Source organism: Zootoca vivipara, chromosome 2 (genome assembly GCF_963506605.1).
Source record: "Zootoca vivipara chromosome 2, rZooViv1.1, whole genome shotgun sequence".
Taxonomy (NCBI): domain Eukaryota; kingdom Metazoa; phylum Chordata; class Lepidosauria; order Squamata; family Lacertidae; genus Zootoca; species Zootoca vivipara.
In genome coordinates, this window is record NC_083277.1 from 111180313 (window position 1) to 111201551 (window position 21239).

At 50.1% G+C, this 21239-nt stretch overlaps 1 protein-coding gene and 1 non-coding gene across 3 annotated transcripts in view; both read right to left on the reverse strand.

Moving 5' to 3' along the window:
* RBMS2 (RNA binding motif single stranded interacting protein 2) overlaps positions 1-21239 on the reverse strand; it is a 78443-nt gene that overhangs the window by 15627 nt on the left and 41577 nt on the right. The window contains exons 1-5 of one of the 2 annotated variants that reach the window (XM_060272034.1): positions 13159-15002; positions 10947-11140; positions 5010-5068; positions 4014-4105; positions 2878-3035 (exon numbers count right to left, since the gene is read on the reverse strand). In XM_060272034.1, coding sequence (XP_060128017.1) covers positions 2878-3035; positions 4014-4105; positions 5010-5068; positions 10947-11140; positions 13159-13176 — 521 coding nt within the window. In that variant the 5' untranslated portion in view covers positions 13177-15002. Of the gene's footprint in view, positions 1-2877; positions 3036-4013; positions 4106-5009; positions 5069-10946; positions 11141-13158; positions 15003-21239 lie in introns of those variants that run through there. The other variant, XM_035103592.2, reaches the window with a different exon arrangement.
* Positions 10476-10558, reverse strand: TRNAI-GAU (transfer RNA isoleucine (anticodon GAU)). Its single transcript has one exon. It is a non-coding gene; the product is annotated as a tRNA-Ile (tRNA).

Consider the following 21239-nt stretch of genomic DNA (forward strand, 5'->3'; position numbering starts at 1 on the left):
AAGGGGGGGGGAAGCTAATGCTGTTCTAGGTTGCATCAACAGAAGTCTAGTGTCCAGATCTAGAGAAGTCATAGTCCAGCTCTATTCTGCCTTGGTCAGATCACACCTGGAGTACTGTGTCCAGTTCTGGGTGTCACAAAATTAAGAAGGATATGGACATGCTGGAATGTTTGCAAAGTAGGGCGGCCAGGATGATCAAGGGTCTGGAGGGAAATGGTTGATGGAGTTGGGTATGTTAAGCCTGGTAAAGCGGAGACTGAGAGGAGATATGATAGTCGTTTTTAAATATCTCAAGGGCTGTCACATGGAAGATGGAGCAAGCTTGTTTTCTTCTCCCGCTCCGGTGGGTAGGACTGGAACCAATGGCTTCAGGTTACTAGAAAGGAGATTCTGACTAAACTTCAGGATGTTAAGAGCTGTCACCCACCTTATTACATCAGGGCTTCTGTGCCTATATAATGGCTGTGTGTGAGAGAGGAATTCAACAGTAAAGCTTTTCCCAAGGGAGATGTGTAGAGATGGAAAATCTCTAGTTGCTGAATTTCTGCTTGACAGGAAAACTAGCTAGCAATCCTAGGTAGAACACTTCTATCTTACAACCAGTTTCTACCTCCTTTCCGCTCAAGGATTCACATGTTAAAAGTGATTCAGTGAGCACATATGTAAAGAAAAGTTAGACAGGAATCAGCTTTCTATGTGACTTGACCAGAATCTAACCCACAGACATGATTCTTTAGGACCCTGCCTGCAGATTCCACTTGGAAAAGTTGTGCAATGAAGATTTCTTTAAACCTAAATCCAAGAGCTCAAGACTTATGATTGAAACAGGCCTGGAAAGCCCAAATAACTGCGATTCATTCCATTTTGGGACTGAGCACCTGTCTAGAATCACTTTCATCTCCAGGCAATCAGATGCATCAAATCCAATGCTGCAAAGAGCTGCTGCAAAGTTGGCAAGTGTTTATACACTGGTGTGCTATGATAACTGCACACATTGTTACTATCATTATTATTCCCTTCTAGCTTTGAAGAGCTACTGGATTTGCAGTTCCTCATTCCCTGCCACAAGGGGGTGCAAGAGAATAATTGGCTTGGACATATTGGAGGAGGATGCCCACTTGGAAATTATGTGTAAAACCATCCGAATTTCCTATCGCATCAGGAACAATGATGTCCGGTGCCAACAGCTCGCTAGAGAATAAAGTAGCCATTATTAAGGTATAATTCCCAATTCTAATTTAGGGAATGGTGCAATCCAAAGTGCCCTCCTTGGGTATGTTGTTGATGATGAGAGAAAGCTGCAAAGTGGTGCTGGTTGGAGGAGGAGGAGCCAAGCCCCATCTGGTGTAAAGTGGAAACCTGGCAGCAGGGGGCGTTGTAGGACAGAACAGGAGCAGCTGTCCCAGCTAGTACAGGAAGCAGGGAATGTGGGAACTGAGATGGCTGTGTCCACCCAGATGTGTCTGAGCAGATGAAGACCACCAGGGTATGTCTGCCTAAAAGTACTTTTGCAGCCTGGCAAATACCTTGCAGTGGTGTTCGGCATTTGCAGAAAGGGGATTGATTGAAAAACTCAATATTGTGAGTCACACAGCATGTTGCAATAAACCAGGGGTGGGGACCTGTTGCCCCTTAGATGTTGCTAGGCCCCCAACTCCCATCAACCTCAGCCAGCATGCCCAATGGTTGGAGAGATGATGGAAGCTGGAATCCAGAAACCTCTAGTGTTCCTACTCCTGCACTAAACAATATGGCTGCTGCATGCATGTGGGAAAACACGACACAGGGATGTGGATCCAAGGGAGCAAGAAACAGACAAACCTATGTAACCTCAAGGTTAGATTACTGCAATGCATTATATGTAGGGCTGCCTCTGAAGACGTTTTGGAAACTTCAGCTAGTGTAGAATTCAGCACCCAACTTGCTCAAGACGGTTTGAGCGTATTACACCTATCCTGGTTTGACTGCACTGGCTACCAATTAGTTTTCCAATTCAAAGTGCTGGTTTTGACCTATACACCCTTAAATGGCTCAGGACAGCAATACTTCAAGGACCGCCTCTTTCCATATGAACATGCCCAGATCCTAAGATCATCTCCTCCTGAGGCCCTTCTTCATGTGCCTCCTCCACGAGAGCTCCAGAGGGTGGCAACATGAGAACAGGGCCTTCTGTGCAGTGGCTCCGTTTGTGGAATGCTCTCCCCAGGGAGGTTCTGCTGGCGCCTTCATTATACACCTTTAGGTGCGAGGCAAAAATGTTCCCCTTTGACCCGTCGGCCTTTGGTTGATCAACATCAGGTGCCCTTTTAAAATGTGTTGGGTGGGGAGGGGGGCATTATTGGGTTGTTCTTTTTATTTTCATTATGTATTTTGTGTTTTTATATTGTGGTTTCATGCTGCGAACTGCCCTGAGACCTATGGGTATAGGACGGTAAACTAATTGCATTTAATAATCACCATCCAGACATGCAAACATTCCCCCAGGTGAGGGAGCGTGTGTTTGCTCAGCATATCTGCAAACCTTCCATACATAAGGGAGCGTTTGTCCTAGCAAGTCCCTGTGCAAAAGCCCTTAGTGGAAACAAACGCTTGGACAAAGGCGTCTAGGTCAAGACGTCTGCCAGGTGTGGGCTTGCTAGCCTCTGTGTGGCCAGTGATTTCTGGGTCTCCGTGAAAGCAGAGCGGCGCAGCGACAGAGGCAAGTGAGCACATGTCTGCATGGGAAGGTGCACAGACACGCCTGCCTCGGGGAGCATACCGGCACAAGCCGCCACCATTGTGTGAGGCGAGGTCACATGAGTAAGAAGCCAGACCCCGGCAAGGGCTGGGGCACAAAGGAGTCTGGCTGTAGACAGAGGAAGCCCACCCTCCCCTGACCTGGCAAAGCCGACCCCCCGGCTGGTGCCGCTGGCGTCGCGAAGGATGCGTGTGGAGATGACTTGTCCAAAGGGCTTCAGCATTGACTCCAATTCAGCCTCGTCCATGCCCAGAGGCAGGTTTGACAGGTAGAGGTTGGTGGGATCCTGCTCCTGTTGCTATGGAAACAAGAAAGTCAGGCTGTTGCCTAGCAATCGTCCATCCCGTCCCTGGGGACTCGTTCCTTTCAGGCTGCCCCTTCCCTTCCCAAATTCGTAGCCTGCTCAGCTCACGAGACTGGCCGTTTCCCAACCTCAGTCCTATCACAAAGACTCTCAACGTCTAAGAAGGAGGCAAGGCACAGAATTTGGTCCGTGATCACAGTCTGCGCCCTGCAGAGCCCTGTCAGGAAACACACTACTGGGATATTATAGGGCAGCTTAAGGCTTAGGATTTATGCGTGTCAGAGGGACCCATGATTTCATACAGAGAATTAGCGCTCGTCCGAAGCTCTGTTTGGCCTGCTACTTTCCCTGGGAAAACCCACTCTTTACCACTATAAACGGCAATCAGGTTGCTATTTCATAGAATCACAGAATCACAGAACTGTAGAGTTGGAAGGTAACCCAAAGGCCATCTAGTCCAACCCCCCTGCAATGCAGGAATAATACAGGTTTGTTCCAATTCAGCTGCAAAGAGTATGTTTTCTAGGGGAAAGTTGCAAAACACCCTGGACCTGTGCCTAGAAAAATGTGGGACAGGTGGAAAACCACTCATACCCATGCTTTCTAGGCCTGGGACAAGCAGAAGTGTGGTTAGGCCCTCAGGCAGCAGACAAGACAGCTATGTCTGTTGCATGCATGCAAGTATTACAACGCTACACAGTGTGGACGATTCATTTAAAAACCATATATATATATATATATATATATATATATATATATATATATATATGCAAGCTGGGAAGCCTGAGCCAATCACAGTTGCTGAACACATGTACACAGATGTTTAAAAAGACATACTTGCACTGTGCATGTTGGCTGCATTATGTAGGGAGCTGGCCTGGGATTTGAACTGCAGCCCAGAGGCTGCCCTCTCTCTCCTGACAAAGGAAGGACCGGCATCTCCCCCCATTGGTGCTGGGGCACAAGTCTTACCTTGGCCATCTGGGCCTGAACCCCACTGGCTTTGAGTGCAGTCACTGCCTTCTGGGCAGCCGTGGGGCTATCAAAATCCACAAAGCCATAGCCTGCAGAAATTAAGAAGATGGAAATAAGAGGACAGGCCTTGCGTATCTTTGCTTTGAAGATGCGAGAAACAGCCTATGCAGAGAATCTCTCAGCTTTCTACTAGCTAGCATGGCCTAGAGGCACCCCCCCCAAAAAAATATGTCTATGGCACGGTAGACCCCTTTCCCTGACCTTCCCCCCACCATGTGCACATATGCACACACTTTTCATTACCTTGCAGTGCCACACCCTCCAGCATGCCACGGATGAATTCTGAGCAGGCAATGCTGAGCTTGTGTTACCTGGTTGGTTAGCAAACATTAGCAGGAAAGCAAGGGGGGGAGAGCCCGCCTCTCACTGTCAGGAAGACCGCAGAGCGATTCCCCTTCCCCTCTCCAAGCCTCTGTTCTGAGTGGATGCTGCTTCCTCCCTCCCCCCCCCCACCCATCCCTCAGCAATGTCTGGCATGTCAGGAATTCCACTCCCCACCCCACCCCCACCCCCCCACTGGCACCTCCCTCACACACAGATAACCCAGCCCCAGCTCCCAGGCAGAACCAATCTTTCCCCAGAAACTTGGCTCCAGAATCTAATGCTCATCCTTTCCTCTCCCTCACCCCTCTTTCCTTTCCAGAGTTGTGAGCCCCCTCCCAGCCAAACCTGCACCCCTTGAGATTGAGTGAACTTGTGCGGGGAAAAGTATCTTTCTTGGGGAGAAGGCTCGGTCCAATCGGGTAAAGGATGCAGAGAAGCACTCCGGCCTCTTAGCTCTCCCTCTCCAAAACCACAAGCAAAACCCCATGTGCCCCTAGCTGCAATTCCAGCCCCATACGCCCTTTCCTTCTCAACGCTGCAGCACTGTGCTCCCCTCACCCAGTTGGCCGCACCCCACCCCACCCCACCCCACCCCGAATCTGCACTTGCCTTTGCATTTGTTGGTCGTTTTGTCCAGGATGGCCTTGGTGGAGACAATTTTGCCATATCTGTGGGGCACAAAGGCACATGGTGGAATTAATGCCGTTGCTGTTAATAGCCAACATCCAAAAATATGCCACATCCTTCCTTCCTTCCCTGCTGCGCAGTCCAATAAGCTCCAAGCGTCTAGTGGTTTGTGCAGGCCTAAGCAATCCCGTTGGGAGAAATCTGAGATAGTGCTGCATTTCTAAACAGGCCTCAAAAGCCGGCCAAGAAACCATGTCTCTACTGGGTAAGGCCTTGCCCTCTTCTAGAAATCCGAAGAACATTAATACATTCTGTAGGCGGCTGCTTTCCCCCCATCACTACAATTCCTATTGTGCAACCACTGAAGGTGCGGTTTAGGGGAGGAAAAGTGGCAGACAAGCAACAGCTGCTAGACAGAGGCCTGAGTATGGGCCAAATGTCACTTTACATGGCAGGCAGGTTTGCTGCTGGCTAGCAGGGCTGGGCGATGTTGGGTTTCCAACATTATCACCAGCCAAACAACGTGGTTTAGCGATATACCCCAATGTTGAAAAAAAGCTGCATTGGCTCCAGCCAGTGAGATGCTGGGGGAAACTGCCGCAGCTCTCAAAGTGGGAGCTGAGGCGCTTTCACCGCAGCGCCTCGCAGGCTATGGCCAATACAGCTGGCCCCCAGGCTGCTGCTCAGCTGGGGGAGGTGGAAAGGCTCCTGCTTCTCCCCACAGCTGAGCAAGCCCTGAGGCTCCAGCTGCTCACGCTGGGGCAGCAAGGACCTTGGGGCTCCTTGGCCAAGCTCCCTCTGCCTTTGCTGGCATGGGGGGCGGGCGAGCTACCTTTCCACTTGCTCCCCCACTCCCCAAAGATGGACCAAGCGGCAGTAGCCAAGCGTACGGAACCTGTCAGGCTCCGTGCATTTGACTGCCTTCGCCCGTGTGGGTGCACTGTCTCTCTTCTCCCGGGGGGGGGGGCTCGTTCATTCCAGGAGGAATGACGCAGCCCACCCGCCCGGGCGAAGTCTGCAAGGTGCAGGGTGCAAAACCACCCTATCCACGCCTTCCCAGCCCCGATCCCCCTCCTAATGGCATGCAAGCAGTCCCTCTGCCTCCAGCAGCCAGCTAGTTTGTTTCTCCCTCAGCTCACTGGGTGCTGGAGGCAGAGGGACTCAAGAGGGGTGATGGTTTTGCCAGCGATAAACCACTGAGTGAAGCTGTCATCGCAGTCTGCCCCCACATACTGGTCCTGAGCAAATATATGTATCATTGAGGCCTACTGGCTGGTCATACGTCTCCTGGTGAAGACTCCCAACATCTGAGGTCTGTAAACGTGTAATGGGTATGTGCCAGGGAGCTCCCCTTAAAATGTTACAGGTGCTGATTAGGAAAGGTATGTCGCTGGCAGGTGGTAGACTCATTACCCTGGCACACCACACGAAGGGAGCAGGGCTAAGCCAGCGTGAGCCCTAAAGGTGGTGATGGATGACTTTGGGGCAGGTTACCAGCGACAACAAAGCACAAGCCGTGCCCAACAAATAACAGGGAGGAGGAGACTTCTAAGACCAGGAAATGCCAAATTCAAGCATCTTAATTATGATTACCGTGCATAATTTATTCGGCTTTTCTGCCTGCTATGAGGGAGGAACAAGGAGTGATGTGGAACACCTAAGACAGTTGCCGGCCAAAGCGGAATAAATTATGCAAAGCAATCAATGTATGCAAATTTACAACACTGAGGTTTTAAAATTGGACTTTCCTTGGTGTAGAAGTATGGGGGTGCTGCTGTTGCTTTCTAAAATCCCTCACCAGATATTAAAATCCCACTGTTACATGATTCGATCGTAGGCATTTAGAAGGCACAGAGTTCAGGTTGTAGCTCTTATGTACGGTATATTCAATGCGAACATGCAAAATGCCTTTATAGCGATCTGCTTTAAAATAATCAGAACATTCAAAGTGCCTTAAATGGGTTGTCCATCCTTCCAGAATGCCCCAAGGCAAGAATAAGAGAGCCCTGGAGCTACTGAAAATTGTCTTAGCAGTGCTGGGGTTGACTTCTCTGGCCAGGAAAGTTTTGTACCCCTTGACATTCTTTCCAACTACTATTATACTACTGTTATATGAAGTGAGGGTGCAGTCCAATCTCAGGCATGGCTACTGAGAAGTAATTTCCACTGACTTCAGCTGGAGACTCTCCCAGGGTCGTTGCCTTACGGACACAAAGCGTTTATTTAGAAAGCGCCGCTCAATGTATACAGGATTGCAGCCTTAAACACAGGCAACCCCAAACTTCAGCCCTCCAGATGTTTTGGACTACAATTCCCATCATCCCTGACCACTGGTCCTCTTAGCTAGGGATCATGGGAGTTGTAGGCCAAAACATCTGGAGGGCTGCAGTTTGGGGATGCCTACTTAAACATATCCAACCTATTGCAAAAAAACCCGGTGTGAACGCAGCCACCAAAAACTGGTCAGCCTTTCCCAAAACAGGCGACTTGAGTCCAATACTCCTTCCCCTCCCCCCAACGCTGAACCCTTCAGAGTCCGTCCCAGCTGCCCCCTCCAACCCCACCCCACCCCCGCTCCATGCTTCCTGCTCACCCTGAGCAGGATTTCCTGCCCAGGAAAGGACAAGCCCAGGAAATCCGACCGGCGCCAAGAACAGCCAAGTTCTGGCGCCTCCCAGCCAGCACACAGGGGAATCCAGCTGCGGGGTTTCAAGAGCAGAATGGATCATACTTGAACGCTGTGGTTGCAGCGATGAGAACTCCAAGCTCAGGGAGGGCGGTGGCGGCGGCGGCGGAGGCTGCTGCTTTGCAGATGTGGGAACCGAGAGGCGGCAGGGGCGCCGCACGCAAGTGATGCAAGGCAGTGGCAAAAACCAGGAATCCTCAGCTCCAAGCCACTACCAGCATTCAACTTCTAGGCCCCATTCCCTTCCCCATCTCCTCTCCCCCCCCCCCGCCCCCTGCTCACAAGCAGCTTGCAGAGATCCCTTCCCTCAACACTCAGCCCGGGCAGATTCCTGGTTTCGAAGGAGGCGTGTTTGTCAAGTGTGGCTTTGGGGCCAGATCTAGCATTCCAGGCTGGGGTGAGCTGAGGTAAGAGAGGAACAGCCCCCTGCCCGCCCCTCCTAGCCACTTAGCTTTAAGCACTCTAGCCTATTTCAGTCTTCTGCAGGCAAGGAAAAGTGGGATCGGGGCAAGCTATGGCAGGGAACATAAATACGCAGGCATCTCTATGTCAATACATAACTGCAGTACTCTCTGTGTGAATGTGCACACTAGTAGGCCCCCTAATTGCCACCGCCCGCAAAAAAAATCCCTTGCAGTAATCTCTACTTGGGGTACAGCTATCTTCACATGGCCACTCATGAGATCAGGGGTACGGTAAGCCAAAGAAATGACTTTTCCCCCCCCATTCAGAGTTAGGGTATTAGACAGACAACTGCTGAGGTCCACAAGAGCCCCCAAAACAGGACAGCAAAGCTGGAACAACAGAAACTGCTGTAGCTGTGACTGGGCTTATTTATGTCCTTGGAGCATCGGTGATGGGTAACAAGATTGCCCAAAGGTCACCCCTGGCAGACAGGCGTCCCATCTGGCAGGGCCCTGAAAAAGATTTCAAGGAAGGGGCCGGCCCCCCTCAAAATTCCCTGGCAGCCATGTGCGCACTCCAAAAGGTGTGCTTGCGTCACTCCGCAAGCCACGGGGCGTTCTGACATCATGAGTACCCCCCCCCCCCGCCAGCGTCTGCACGCATCCTGCTGACGTCTCGCAGCCCCGGCTCCCTCAATCGCGGGGGCAAGGAGGTGTGCTCACCAGGAGGCATGTTATGCCACAGGGGTTGCAGGGTCTCAAATATGGGTTGCTTCCAGACAACCTGCTTACTGAGCATTCATCCTGATTTGCTTGCACAGAGTTTGCTGGGAGGTTATATGACACTGCATCAAGTAATTGCTATACTGCACTTTCCAGTGCGGTATCCTGGCGTTTTCCTTTCCACAGAAAATCTAGTTTTGGGGTGGCGGGGGCAAGGGAGCGGCTTTGTTATACAAAAGCACTAAATCCACTTCAAATGTGCAACCTCAGTTGGCCCCATGCGACCAAATCCTACTTGCAAAATAGGTAGCAACAGTCCGGAAGTGCCCCTGGTCAGCTTTATTGGTCCCATCCAACAACAGCTTCACTGGCAATTCCGGGGGCAATTATGACCTATAAAGCCCAACACAGCTTAGGTCCAAGCTACCCGAAAGACCATATTTCCTCATATGAACTTGCCCTGGTTTGGAAATCTTTGGGGGGAGGTCCTTCTCTCAGTCTCACCACTCTCTGAGACACATTTGGTGTGGATGCAGGGGAGGGCCTTCTCGGTGGCTGCTCCCAGTCTCTGGAACTCCCTCCCTGGAAAAGCTACTGACTCCCTCCTTGTTGTCCTTCCGCCGGCTTTTGGGAACCAACTGCTTTTAATGGAAAGGCTGGTGCCGCGCTGTTTTTATTGTAATTATTTGTATGGTTTTAATAGATTTCATACATGCATATAGTTTCACATCTAACAATGTTGAGTTGTTTTTTTTAAATGTCTTTCCTATGTTTTCAAGCGGTTCTCGTTTTTATACGCAAGGCAACTTGAGTCCCATCAAGGAAAAAAGGTGGGGTATAAATAAATATATAATCGTAGTTAAAATAGCTTGTTGTGCCTGGAGGTGCTCCCCTTCACAAGGGGTTGGTAGGGACTGTAAAACCTGGACTGAAGGTGAGGATACAGATTCCATTGCTGCCCATTTGCCATCCTCGCATTTAAGAACTGGCATAAAGTGGGCCTCATCAGAAAGGTGCAAACGGCACAGCCGAAAGCAGTTTGTGCTTCTTCTAGCCCAGGCACTCCCAATCTTCGGCCCTCCAGACGTTTTGGACTGCAATTCCCATCTTCCCCGACCACTGGTCCTGTTAGCTAGGGATCATGGGAGTTGTAGGCCAAAACATCTGGAGGGCCGCAGTTTGGGAATGCCTGTTCTAGCCCATGACCTCTCCACAATGGGCCAGGAGCAAAGTGCCAGCCAACCTATCCACTGATGACTTGGCTCCAGTTTAGTTGAAGGGTGGGGCCAGGCAAAGGTGTAGAGAGTCAAGAGGGAAAATAAACCAGAAGAACACACAGGCAGGCAGGCAGAGGGAGATCTGTAGGCAACACCAGAATTGCTCTAATTCTCTGTTTGCTCTAATAAGCAAGCATGACCTGGATCTGGCCTGCCCTGGCCTACTACTGTATAACTAAGGCTTCCTTACTGATTTAGCAGATTTCCCTATAGCAACCTCCTTTGGCCACAACCAACCCCCAACCCCTAAGCTGCAGACTCGATCCTTTCTCCTCCTAATCCACATAGAATCATAGAACTGAAGAACTGGAAGGGACCCTGAGGATGATCTAGTCCGATCCCCTGCATTGCAGGAAGATGCAGCTGTCCCATACAGGGATTGAACCTGCAACCTTGGCGTTATCAGCGCCACGCTCTAACCAGCTGAGCTATCCAGCATGCTGTCAGTAGCAGTGATATTACTGGATCTCTTGTGGTTGTTGCTTCCCCTAAAATCCCTCCTGTTGGCCCATGAGGTCCCGCTGGATCTAACTCGGTCACCCCCACCCCTTGTAAGCATAGGAGGAATCTCTGAAAGCCGTTTACTGCCGATGTCTGTCTTGCAGGGAATACGTTTTGGGCAGCTTAAATGTTAATGCCTCCATTTGAGAACCCTGACCTTAGAGGGGCTGATGAAAGCATCTTCTCTACGACTGGGGTTTTCACTTGGGGTGGGGAGGGGTTGCCATGGAGATGGTTGGGAGGGCAATAAATTATTGACCCGATTCTTTTCAGCTTCCGTTTACAGCATGACACCGCCCTCCCGTGTCTCTTCATCCCAGTAACTTACGGTTGGCACAGCTTGACAAGGTCCTGGTCTGTGGTACCCGGGTGCAGGCCCCGGATGTACAGATTCGTTTTGCTCAGCTGGTCCCCTCCGCCGCCTCCGCCGCCTGGCCCACTGCTGCTGCTACTGCTGCTGTTGTTGTTGCTGCTGCCACTGGGACTCGGGGGTGCCATCTGCTGGGCCACTGAGACATAAGGCTGCAGGGCAAAGGAAGAGAACAAAATGAGGGTCTGGGACTGCGGGAAGGTGCAGATGAATTACGGGGAAAGGTCAAAAAGATTTAGGGCAGCATATAGTAAAACTTGCTAATAGGACTAGACTTCCAAGGGCATGGAAGTAGCAACGTGGAACCCAAATTGCCCCCACTCAGATCTCTTTTCACTTCCTCCTAAACTTATGACTTTCTAGGGTATATAAAAAAAGAGAGCTGCAACTGTGAGATACACGTGCAGGATGCCTTGCAGAGAGAGGGAGTAGGTGGAAGACAGAAGGCTCAATTGTCTCCTTTTTGCACAAGCTCTCTGAGGTGCAGCCAGTCTTGGGCAGCATCAGATAAAGAGGCTTTTGGGACAAAGATGACAGGGCTAAGCAGCATCTCCTCTCTTCTTTCACCCCTACTTTAAAATCAACCAACCGACATGCATTTGTGAGATCAGGGTGGCCTATGCCAAGTTTGAGTCCTTCTCCCTCATCCCACCCTTCCTGGCCAAAAGAGGTCCCTGATCAATTGCCTTCAGTCCCCTGATGGGGAGAAGTAAGGAGGTTTCCTCATCCAGGATGATCAGAAGTTCCACCCTCCCAATGGATCTTAACCCCTGAATGCAACAAAAGCCCCCCAACACTGCCGCCGTCAGAGAAGAGAGCACAAAAAGGAAGGGGAAGCTGCCTCTCTACCATTGGCCAAGCCACCTTTGATGTCATAATCACGCCAGTCAACAAGCAAATTTAGTTGGAACATTCTCATCTCGGGGTGTTTGTAGGCAATCCTTTTCTTCAACTAACAAAAGACTTTCTCAGTACCCTGAACAACAATGTATTTTTATTACTATTGCTGCAAAAATCTAATACTTCTTTTAGTTAGCATGTCCATTCTTTTCTTTTTTAAAAAATGTATTTATTAAAGATTTTCAAACAACAAAAACATACAAAGATACAAAACACAAAAGATACAAAATACAAAAAATATAAAAACAAAAATTCTAACTTATAACCCTTATTTCTAATCTATTGGCTTCCTCCTTCCTCCTGCAATTCTTTACATATCATCTGTAGTAAACTCTAAATCTTATATAATTTCTAATTATTAATTTAATATTGCCTTATTTCTCTACCTTTTACATCTTATCCTTTTATATTCTATCTATATCTTACTTCTTAATTAAATTATCATTAACTTCTAACAATACCTATTTCACCTTTCTTATTGGTGATTGCTATGTACAACATTGTTTCCTGATACCAAAGGTGCTTCCAGATGGGTTTTTATTGTGGGATGGGTACTCCTCAGGCAAGCAACTTTTTTCACAGCATCCACACATCACTGACATCAAAATGCCAGCCTGCATTTCCCCCATTTAATCCAGATTTACCCCTTTGAGGAAAACACTGATAAAGTTTATTTTTTTAAATTGCTTACAGTATCTGAATGTCCCATAAGCCACACATCCCCTCCTGCCCATACCATTTTGATATTTTCTTTTCTTTTTTAAAAAAAAGCTCTTCTGCTATACTATTCCAGCCCCTTTAAAAAAGATGTGTTATGATGCTTTCGGCAGTAAACTGGGGTTCATACAAGTGGATTCAACACTCATTTCCTCTTGCCAGTCAATCCTAGGAATTGTACTTCTATGAAATAGGGTTACGGGCAACAGTATTCTCAGAACACCACCAAACAACAATTTCCAGGATCCTTTAGGGAAAGCTAAGATAGTTAAAGTTGCATGGAAACCGAGGTATGTTTGGAATGAAGATATGCCCTTATGCCTTTTGAATAAAATCTTTTTGAAAAATAATTTGGAAAGCCCCTTGAAGACGAAAGTTGCCAACTGGCCAGAAAAAAAAACTGGCTTGGCCTGTTCCCTGCACCTTTAGCAGAAGCTTGTTCTGCAAAAATAAGCAGCTGCTTCTTTTTACAGGACTTTGATAAACATTATCACCTGCCAATGTCTGCAGATCAAGCTGCTGTTAATGATACAAAAGCGGGTCTGGTATATACCTTGGCAATCTTATCCATATCATTCCATATTTCATTTCCTTTTTCCACGCGTGAGGAACAACTAAGTATTATTTCTTCTATCTTTCAGAGCTTGCTTCCTACAGCAGATCAACCCTCTTCGCCGAGATCCTTGTGGCGTCTCAGAACATTACCCGTTCCTCAGGCCGCTGTCAAGGTCTTGTGACTGCAGGAGGAGGGGAAGGGAGTCTAAAATACTGGGCTGTTGAGCATTCAAAGTCATTTCTCTGCTCCGGGGCATGTGTGGGACTAGACAAGATGCACATGTGTTTGGCTGTGCATGGAGACGCTCCGTTCCCATCATTCATTTGCTAAGTGCTGCTGAAGTCACTGAGTCTGCCCTGCCCACTGGGACAATTTTGGGTGGGGTATTCATATTGCAAAACTGCTATGCTATCCAGCAGGCCTGCTGCTAAACGCTCAAGAGAGAGGCCTAAGCTGGGATCGGAAAGGGTAGGAACAGACAGAGGAGCATCAGCAAAGTCAGAGTGGAGGGGAAACCCACATGCAAGGACAGCAGAGGCAACGCAAAAGAACTTTGTAGGCTCTTTTTAATTCACTGCTACACCCTGATTACGTGTCCTTGAATTCACTAGCAAGGACCAGAACGCCCACCCTGCTTGCTAACCATCCACTAAAAGAATAGAAAAATGTACCTTTATCACTTTTAAACATCCTTATTATGGAGGCACATTTGCAACTAACTTTTCAAGCGATAGTCCTCAAGAAATAAGTCCCACAGCAAAACACTTTCCTACTGCGCTGTTAGCCCCACCTTATCAGCGCAGGGTGGGTGAGTTAAAACAAATGTGATTTTGATCCATGCTGTAATTACCAAGAAAAATGTATCAATTTGAACAACTGATTTAAAACAAAAAAAATTCTATTGTGCAAGTTATACTTTTTGAACAATTGTATGTATACTACCATAATAATTACTATACGACTACCACGATAATTAAAATGTATTGGTTTAACACAGAATAAAACCTTTATACAATCTAGGCGCATAAACAAACACCTTTGGACGTATTGATTGATTGATTAGAGACAATATGAGCAATGGTGAAAATGAATGGATTTCTGTTTACCTGTCTCTAGGGTGGCCAGATGCAAAACCAGATAGGATTCCTGTACCTTTAATAGCTGTCATGTACGCTACAACTGCTGAAGCTCCCCTCTTCTGAACAATGCATCTGGCCATCGTACTCATGGGTTTGGTTTTTAAAGGCAGACTTTCGGTGCAATTCCAGCACGCACGCATGCACACCCTCCATGTTGATGTGGCTGTGGGACTGGACAGTGCATAGTTGCCTCTCCGCTGACCTCCCCTGTGGTGGAAATATCAGCACCACCCAGATGGATGGGAAGAAGTAGCCAGCAGAAGGCCCCAACGTGCCTTTCAGGGTGGGGATCCGCAGAATCTAAACCCATGGGAATCTCGCCAAGGGACCTGTTCTTCAGGACCTCTACCACCAGCCTGGAGCTGGCATAGACTGTCCTGACCAGCACAAGCCAGTAGGATTCACTGTTCTGCTCTAGCCCATCCCTCTGTTCTCTGCCCCAGTACGGATTGCTCTGCTTAACATGCTGGTTTATGTTAAAGTCAGATTTGATTTTAAATGAGGTCATTATTGCAAAGAGATATTCAGGCTGCAGTCCTATGGCCACAGACCTGGGAGAAAGCCCAGCTCAATTCAGTGGTACATATAGAATCATAGAATCATAGAGTTGGAAGAGACCACAAGGGCCATCCAGTCCAACCCCCTGTATGTCTGAGTAGACATGAATAACAACAAACAAACACAGAAACAACAACAACAACAACAACAACAACAACAACAACAACATTATTTATACCCCACCCATCTGGCTGTGTTTCCCCAGCCACTCTGAGCAGCTCCCAACAGAATATTTAAAACATTAAACATTCAAAACTTCCCTAAACAGGGCTGCCTTCAGATGTCTTCTGAAAGTCAGACAGTTGTTTAGCGGTATTTCCTTGACATCTGATGGGAGGGCGTTCCACAGGGCGAGCACCACTACTGAGAAGGCCCTCTGCCTGGTTCCCTGTAACCTCACTTCTCACAGTGAGGGAATCGGCTAGAAAGCCGTCGGTGCTGGACCTCAGTGTCCGGGCTGAATGATGGGGGTGGAGACGCTCTTTCAAGTATACTGGGCCGAAGCCGATTAGGGCTTTAAAGGTCAGCACCAACACTTTGAATTGTGCTCGGAAACGTACTGGGAGCCAATGTAGGTCTTTCAGGACCAGTGTTATATGGTATCGACGGCCTCTCCCACTGCAATGAATATGATTGCACAGTTAATACAACTGGGTTAAATGCCAACTTTAAACTTTGGAGGGGAGGGGGGGTTAAACCTCTCAGGTTTAGTTTTTAAAAATCTGATCATTGTAATTTTTAATGGATTTTTATCCACCCTGCTTCAGTGAGGAGTACATTATTGTTCTCTCTCCCCGTTTCGATCCCAGGCACGATATTCCAATGCCCCTGGCAATAGGTACTAGGTGACGGCATGACAGCAGGGAATCGCACAGCTATTTCTTCCCAGCAGAACAGGAGTTATACTCTATTCCTGAACTATTCAAGCAGTCCAAGGAAAACAGCATGCTGGGTCATGCAACCATTGTACACCAAACTGCCACTGGCCAAGCAAAAGCCTTACAACAGCAGGGCTGCACAGCAGTCCCAGCAGCGATCTGTTATTGTGAATACATCCATAAATATGGGAGTTAAGGAGCACACCAAGTTATGTAACTAACATCATCAAAAGCAAGAGAATATTGGGTCCTTGTGCCTTTAATGGCTGAGCAGAAGAGATGATTCCAGCCGGTCCAACTTTTCTTGCCCCCAGAAGCCCTCTGAATTGGCAAGCAAAGCTTCCTGAAACTCCCTCTTCTGCAGTGAAGGTTTGATGCAATGTTCAGGTTTAGCGAGTGCATGCTCCGAACACCTGTTATCTTGTGGACTGGCAAGCAAGAGTGCTGACAGTAACTTCATGTTGTATTTGTGGGCTTCCTGGAAGCACCTGTGATAGAAGTGTAAAAAGGTAAAGGTAAAGGGACCCCTGACCATTAGGTCCAGTTGTGACCGACTCTGGGGTTGCGCGCTCATCTCGCATTATTGGCTGACGGAGCCGGCGTATAGCTTGATAGAAGTGTAAGTTTTAGCTATTCTTTATTGTACTACCCTAGGTAGTTGCAAGGGGCAATTCAACTGATCTGACTGCAGGGCCAGTCTTGCGTCAAGGTTTGCGAGCTGCTTAGCCAAAAACAAACAAACCACTACCTGGTTTGTTTGTTTATTATTGTGCTTTGTGGCCAACGGCCACAAAAGCAGAGGGCAAGGTCATTTTTTCCTGGCCCGGCCAACTTGCTTGCTTACTTATTTATAGCTTTGCGAATTAGGTGAACAGTTTGCTTTGCTGCTGGGCTTCCCCTCCCCATCCCCAGTCAAAAATGGCCAAGTTAGCTTCGCCTTCTGGTTCCTTCACAGGATCTGATTGGTGCTGTGCTCACTGTCCCAGAAGGTTGTGCCTAGCTCACAGAGATGTGAAAACAGAAGAGAGATGCATGCCTCAAATTTCTGGTTTGCAATACAACTTAAAAAAACAACACAAAACACCTTCACCAATGTGGAATTGAGAGCTGCCCATAGAAAACAATTGAGGAAGTCAACATTTTAGTGTGCCTGCATATGGACAATGGGTACCCTCCCCAAAAAAGAACAGGTAGCAGCAAAAATGGGAGCCGCTACTCTTTCACACTGGGATCTTAGTTTGTGTGGAGGAAAGGGGTTTTGTTTTGAATATTTAGAAGTGTAACTTGTGTGCAAGCAGATCAACTGAGCACAGTCCTTCTGCATGAAACTGAGGGCTTCTCCACACCTCCAAGTGCGTTGCCACTTTCCTCAGGAAAACCTGAAGTTTACTGCTGAATCAGACCAAATGGCACCTGAGTTTTCCTTGAATTGCCATTTGCTCTGATTCAGTGGTAAAGCATGTGTTTTCCAGGGGAAAGCTGTGAGGCGAATGCAAAACTGCTCGGATCCATGCTGAGAAAGCATGGGGCAAGCAGAAAACCTCTAGGACTCCTGCTTTCTAGGCATGGAACAAGCCAAAGTATGAATGAGCCCTTAGATTGGGAAGGAAAACTGAGGGGACAATTTAACCAGATTGCTGCAAACTACAGGACATTTTAGACATTATGAATATTCAGTAGAATATAAATATGTAAAACAGATAAATATGGAGGATGTTTGACTTAAGAATCGAAACCAGCCTCAGTTCCAGCTCTGACCTGTAACATTAACTGTGGACTACAATGCAGAGCTGTTATAAACTACTCTCTCTCAGCACAGCCCCACAACCAGCAATAGTACCGTGTTTCTCATATTATAAGTCATGTCTTATATTAATTTTTTCTTCAAAAAAACACGACATGGCTTATTTTTGAGGGATGTCTTATTTTTTAATAAAGTGCACGCGGGCGCTGTTTGCCGGGCTTGTCAAGCCCAGCAAACAGCGCCCGCCGATCTTCGGTGACAGGCGGGGGTGGGCGGAGAGCGGAGAACGATCTCCGCTTCCCCCCCACCCCCGCCTGTCACACAGGACAGGTCCGAAGATCGGCGGGCGCTGTTTGCCGGGCTTGTCAAGCCCAGCAAGGAGCGCCCGCCGATCTTTGGTGACAGGCGGGGGTGGGGGGAGAGCGGAGAACGATCTCCGCTTCTCCCCCACCCCCGCCTGTCACACAGCACAGGTCGGCGGGCGCTGTTTGCCGGGCTTGTCAAGCCCAGCAAACAGCGCCCGCCGATCTTCGGTGACAGGCGGGGGTGGGGGGAGAGCGGAGCACGATCTCCGCTTCCCCCCCACCCCCGCCTGTCACACAGGACAGGTCCGAAGATCGGCGGGCGCTGTTTGCCGGGCTTGTCAAGCCCAGCAAGGAGCGCCCGCCGATCTTTGGTGACAGGCGGGGGTGGGGGGAGAGCGGAGAACGATCTCCGCTTCTCCCCCACCCCCGCCTGTCACACAGCACAGGTCGGCGGGCGCTGTTTGCCGGGCTTGTCAAGCCCAGCAAACAGCGCCCGCCGATCTTCGGTGACAGGCGGGGGTGGGGGGAGAGCGGAGAACGATCTCCGCTTCCCCCCCACCCCCGCCTGTCACACAGGACAGGTCCGAAGATCGGCGGGCGCTGTTTGCCGGGCTTGTCAAGCCCAGCAAGGAGCGCCCGCCGATCTTTGGTGACAGGCGGGGGTGGGGGGAGAGCGGAGAACGATCTCCGCTTCTCCCCCACCCCCGCCTGTCACACAGCACAGGTCGGCGGGCGCTGTTTGCCGGGCTTGTCAAGCCCAGCAAACAGCGCCCGCTGATCTTCGGTGACAGGCGGGGGTGGGGGGAGAGCGGAGAACGATCTCCGCTTCTCCCCCACCCCCGCCTGTCACACAGCACAGGTCGGCGGGCGCTGTTTGCCGGGCTTGTCAAGCCTAGCAAACAGCGCCCACCGATCTTTGGTGACAGGCGGGGGTGGGGGGAGAGCGGAGAACGATCTCCGCTTCCCCCCCACCCCCGCCTGTCACACAGGACAGGTCCAAAGATCGGCGGGCGCTGTTTGCCGGGCTTGTCAAGCCCAGCAAACAGCGCCCGCCGATCTTCCGTGACAGGCGGGGGTGGGGGGAGAGCGGAGAACGATCTCCGCTTCCCCCCCACCCCCGCCTGTCACACAGGACAGGTCCGAAGATCGGCGGGCGCTGTTTGCCGGGCTTGTCAAGCCCAGCAAACAGCGCCCGCCGATCTTCGGTGACAGGCGGGGGTGGGCGGAGAGCGGAGAACGATCTCCGCTTCCCCCCCACCCCCGCCTGTCACACAGCACAGGTCGGCGGGCGCTGTTTGCCGGGCTTGTCAAGCCCAGCTAGGAGCGCCCGCCGATCTTTGGTGACAGGCGGGGGTGGGGGGAGAGCGGAGAACGATCTCCGCTTCCCCCCCCACCCCCGCCTGTCACACAGGACAGGTCCGAAGATCGGCGGGCGCTGTTTGCCGGGCTTGTCAAGCCCAGCAAACAGCGCCCGCCGATCTTCGGTGACAGGCAGGGGTGGGGGGAGAGCGGAGAACGATCTCCGCTTCCCCCCCACCCCCGCCTGTCACACAGGACAGGTCCGAAGATCGGCGGGGGTGGGGGGAGAGCGGAGAACGATCTCCGCTTCTCCCCCACCCCCGCCTGTCACACAGCACAGGGCCGAAGATCGGCGGGCGCTGTTTGCCGGGCTTGTCAAGCCCAGCAAACAGCGCCCGCCGATCTTCGGTGACAGGCGGGGGTGGGGGGAGAGCGGAGAACGATCTCCGCTTCCCCCCCCACCCCCGCCTGTCACACAGGACAGGTCCGAAGATCGGCGGGCGCTGTTTGCCGGGCTTGTCAAGCCCAGCAAACAGCGCCCGCCGATCTTTGGTGACAGGCGGGGGTGGGGGGAGAGCGGAGAACGATCTCCGCTTCCCCCCCCCACCCCTGCCTGTCACACAGGACAGGTCCGAAGATCGGCGGGCGCTGTTTGCCGGGCTTGTCAAGCCCAGCAAGGAGCGCCCGCCGATCTTTGGTGACAGGCGGGGGTGGGGGGAGAGCGGAGAACGATCTCCGCTTCCCCCCACCCCTGCCTGTCACACAGCACAGGTCCGAAGATCGGCGGGCGCTGTTTGCCGGGCTTGTCAAGCCCAGCAAGGAGCGCCCGCCGATCTTCGGCTCTGTCCCCCGATGCGCGACGGCTCGGGGAAGCAGGCAGGGAGCTCCTGCTGGGTCCCGCGCCTTCGCCTCTCGCTCGGTCGGGGCTACACGACATGGCTTATTTTCGGGGTATGTCTTATTTTTCACCAACCCTTAGAAATCCTGTCATGGCTTATTTTTTGGGGATGCCTTAAAATATGAGAAACACGGTATAATAATAACAGTGGGCTACGTTGCAAGGTTACGGATCTTCCAAAGCAACTACTCTATTCCAAACTTAAAAATGGAAAGCGTGATGCTGGTGGTCAACAAAAGAGGTTTAAATACTGTCTCAAGGCAAATCTTTAAAAAATGTACAGTTGTATAAACACTGACAACTGGGAAACACTGGCCTGCAAGCGCTCCAGTTGGAGAACAGCCTTTACCAAAGGTGTCATGGGCTTTGAAGACACTCGATCTCAGGACGCAAGGGAGAAATGTGCTAAGAGGAAGGCACGCTTGGCAAATCCACACCGTGATTAACTCCCGCCTGGAAACCAATGTCCCCACTGTGGAAGGACGTGTGGATCCAGAATTGGCCTCCACAGTCACTTACAGACTCATTGTTAAAACCGTGTTTATGGAAGACAATCTTACTCGGCTAAAAGTGATCACCAAAGAGAAGACGTTGCAAGGTTGTTTGCAAACTATTCTCTGAGCCCCTCAGCCCAACCCTCAAACTGCTATTGAGGTATAATAATAATTGTAGGTTTGTTGTAAGCCATTGTCTCCCCCTTAAACTAATCCACACAGCCCTTTTGCCCCAACCTGCAATCTTCAGTGGACTACACTGCAGAGCTGTCACAAGTCGCTCTCCTTGCCACAGTTGCTAATGTGAAATTTAAGGAATAACACGGCACATGAACTTCATTTGGCAGGGCTGTTACTGAAACACTTTGTTTAGTTTTTCGGTCTTTAATCCCCCTCCCCCTGACTTCGAAAGAGAAAAATGAACTCCTTCCTTTGCTGCTACCAATTTATCTGGGGGTGGGCATGTCGTGCCCAATCACAGCTGTGTTAATATCTTGGGTTGCTCCACTGATTTCTCTGAGCAGATCTCAACATGGACCAGGAAATGCTCTATGCAATCATGGAGATAGTTCTGGGGCCTACAATTTTGTAAATTCAAAAACGGGTCACTTTAATCAGTGCCATAGACCAGGCACTCTGGATATTTATTGCCCCTGCTTTGTCGGCAACCCCCATTTCACCTTCTGGCCTTCCAATCAGTCCCTCCATTTCTACTTGTCCTGCTACAACAACTTCAGCTGAGTTAGGCACTCTTCTTCTAGGA